Source organism: Dipodomys ordii, unplaced genomic scaffold (genome assembly GCF_000151885.1).
Source record: "Dipodomys ordii isolate 6190 unplaced genomic scaffold, Dord_2.0 Scaffold11, whole genome shotgun sequence".
NCBI classification, from domain to species: Eukaryota; Metazoa; Chordata; class Mammalia; order Rodentia; family Heteromyidae; genus Dipodomys; species Dipodomys ordii.
In genome coordinates this window covers 1,045,328-1,048,043 of record NW_012267227.1, presented here as the reverse complement: position 1 = coordinate 1,048,043, position 2,716 = coordinate 1,045,328, and the positions used below count along the sequence as shown (strand labels likewise).

The window sequence follows — 2,716 nt, the reverse complement described above, 5'->3', positions numbered from 1 at the left end:
CCTTCTCTGGAATGACCATCTGGGAGAGTAGGTGTTAGGCTGTGGCTCAGTGGCACTGCTCTGCAGGGCCCTACACACACCCCCTCTAGTGGCCACAGTGCAGGCCAGGTACTAGGCTGTACAGATCCTGGGAAGCCAAAGACGATGATGACTATTATTATATTTCCTTTCCTAACACTGTGTACGTGGATGCAGCTTTAAATGACTATTATTTGTGTTGGTACCAGGGCTTTAATGAACTCAGGGCGTGGGCACAGTCCCTTAGCTTTTTTACTCAAGGCTGGCACTCTACCACTTGAACCACAGCTCCATTTCTGGCTTTTTTTTTTGCTGGTCTCACAGATACTCATAGACTATCCTGCCCAAACTGGCTTTGAACTGTGATCCTCAGATCTCCTCAGCCAATGGAATAGCTAGTATTACAAGTGTGAGCGAATGGTGCCTGACTCTCTCGCCACTTAATTCAGGCAGCCACCTCCCATGCCCCTTCCACAAGCTAGAGTCTGAAATAGGAGGATAGGCAGGATCATTACTGAACTGGGGATTCCATACCATTCAGGGATTCCCTTTCTTAGCTTCCCACCCTATCCCCACTGTCATGTTTCCCAGTCAGCAATAACTGAGGCTAATTTTGCCTAGGTTAGTGTGGGGACAGGGCAAGAAAGGAAGAGTAGCCCACCCAGCAAGCACTGCTTCTGGGGAGTACAGGCCCACTACATCTTGGGGGAATCTGACTCTGAAGATAAGGGATGTCACTATAACTGGGGGAAGGGTTGTGGATGAAAGTGAGGACTAAACAGCTACAGCTCACACGTTTGCCCCCATGTCTGGGCTGCATATCTGTGGCAGCCATCCCTGCCCTTGGGGAGAACTTGCCTCTGGTTTTCTTTCCATAAGTTCCTGTGCACAAAGCTTTGTGCCTCAGTGCCCCACTCATCTCCAAAGTGCTGTCTGTCATGGGGAGTTAAGGCTTGTCTCCCGGGTTTTTCTGCAGGGTCAAAATTGGTCCCTCAGGTCACACTCTGTGTGTGTGCGTGTGTGTATGTGTGTGTGTATGAGTGTACCGGTATCTAGGGCCTTGAACTAACTAGGGCTGTCCCTTAGCTTTTTATTCTCAAGGCTGGTGTTCTATACCACTCGGGCCACAAATCCACTTTCAGCTTTATTGGTGGATAATTAGAAATAAGAATCTCATGGACTTCCCTGTCTGGGCTGGCTTTCAAACTTTGATGGTCAGATCTCAGCCTCCTGAGTAGCTAGAATTACAGGCGTGAGCCGCAGGCATCAGTCACGAGAGGCTTTTTGTTGGGGGGGGGATGCTTTCTGTTCACTTGGATTTGTGCAGGTTACAAAGCATTATACCCTAGAATCTTCATGATTCTAGGAAGCACACAGGGCAGTCATCATCACCCACATCTTCATAGTGGAAAAAAAAAATGAGGTCAGGGCATTGATTACATTTTGATCTCAGTAGGGCATGGGTGTGAGGTCGCGATCAATGGCCTCTCCCCAGAGAACGCAGCGTGTCCTGCCACTTACCTGGCTTCAGGTGAGGCTCGGCCAAGGTGAAGTTCCCCTCCCCCCCCCTCCGGACCCCCCCCTCCCACCCCCAGCGCACACCCAGGCCGGGGCCAGGGTTTGCACCGTCCAACCCTCAAGCCGCCAACCCCAAACGTGAGCAACCCGGAGGTAGACCGTGCGCCCGGCGCCCCGCCGCCCGCGGGGAATGGCGCCCAGCCCCGGGGCCAATGAGAGTAGCGGAATGTCTTTCATTCAGCTTGGGGCCCGACTCCTGCCCGGAAAGGGGCGGGGCGCCGCGCCGAGGGTGGAGCCGCCGCACGCCAGGGGAGGGCGGGGCGGACTCCGCGGCCCGGCCAATCGGCGCCACGCCCGGGAGGGGGAGGGGGAGCCAGGCCTCTTCCCCCCCCCCCCCCCCTCCGCGCGGGACCAATCCCGACTTTACAAGCTTGAACTTTTGCCACCCTCGGACGAGCGAGCGCGCCCGAGGAGGTACCCCGCCGCGCCGGCTCCAGGGCAGGAGCGGCCTTAACCCTTCCCCCGCCAGGCGTCGGGCTGCCGCCTCCGCGCCCCCGACCTCACCCCCCCCCCAACCTCACCCTCCCTCCCCAACTCACTTCCATTTTCGTGGCGAATCCTTGCTCGGGGGAGCACGATCCCCTTACTCACACCCCTCTGGGAGGATCAGAGTAAATTGGGAGGAGGAAGCACCCAGCATTGACTCTCCCCGCCACCACCTCTGCGCAATCTTGCACGACCCCAGGGAGCTTTCGGGGAGACACTCCCCGCATCTACCCCACCCTCATCTCGGGCGAACCTGGAGGAACCCCCCCCCCCGCCACTGCAAGAAGCATCCCGTACCCAACGTTCGGCCCAGCAGGACGGCCCCCAATTCCGCTCAGGATGGGGGTGGGGGTGGGCTAGAGTCTTTGTGCGGCCGCAGAGGATCTCCAAACCTATCAGCCCCCCCCCATCCCCAGAGACGCAGGGCAGGAAGGCTCTCACGCACACCCAGTTTTTACTAGCTTGGACCAGGATGGGGGGGGGGATTTGGGCTGACCCTAAAGTATTTGCAAGTTTGTGATCGAGCCCGGGAAAGGCAAAAGCAGCCTCGAGTGTCGGGGGGGCAGTCGTGTCCGAGTGTGGTTTGTGCAGCCGTGTGTGTGTGTGTGTGTGTGTGTGTGTGTGTGTGTGTGTG

General features: G+C 57.1%; 1 protein-coding gene across 1 annotated transcript in view; it reads left to right on the top strand.

The window, feature by feature from the left end:
• The first annotated feature begins 1,477 nt into the window (after positions 1 to 1,477).
• Positions 1,478 to 2,716, top strand: part of Smad6 (SMAD family member 6) — an 84,091-nt gene continuing 82,852 nt past the window's right edge. The window contains exon 1 of the mRNA XM_013009903.1: positions 1,478 to 1,549. Coding sequence (XP_012865357.1) covers positions 1,478 to 1,549 — 72 coding nt within the window. The remainder of the gene's footprint in view (positions 1,550 to 2,716) is intronic.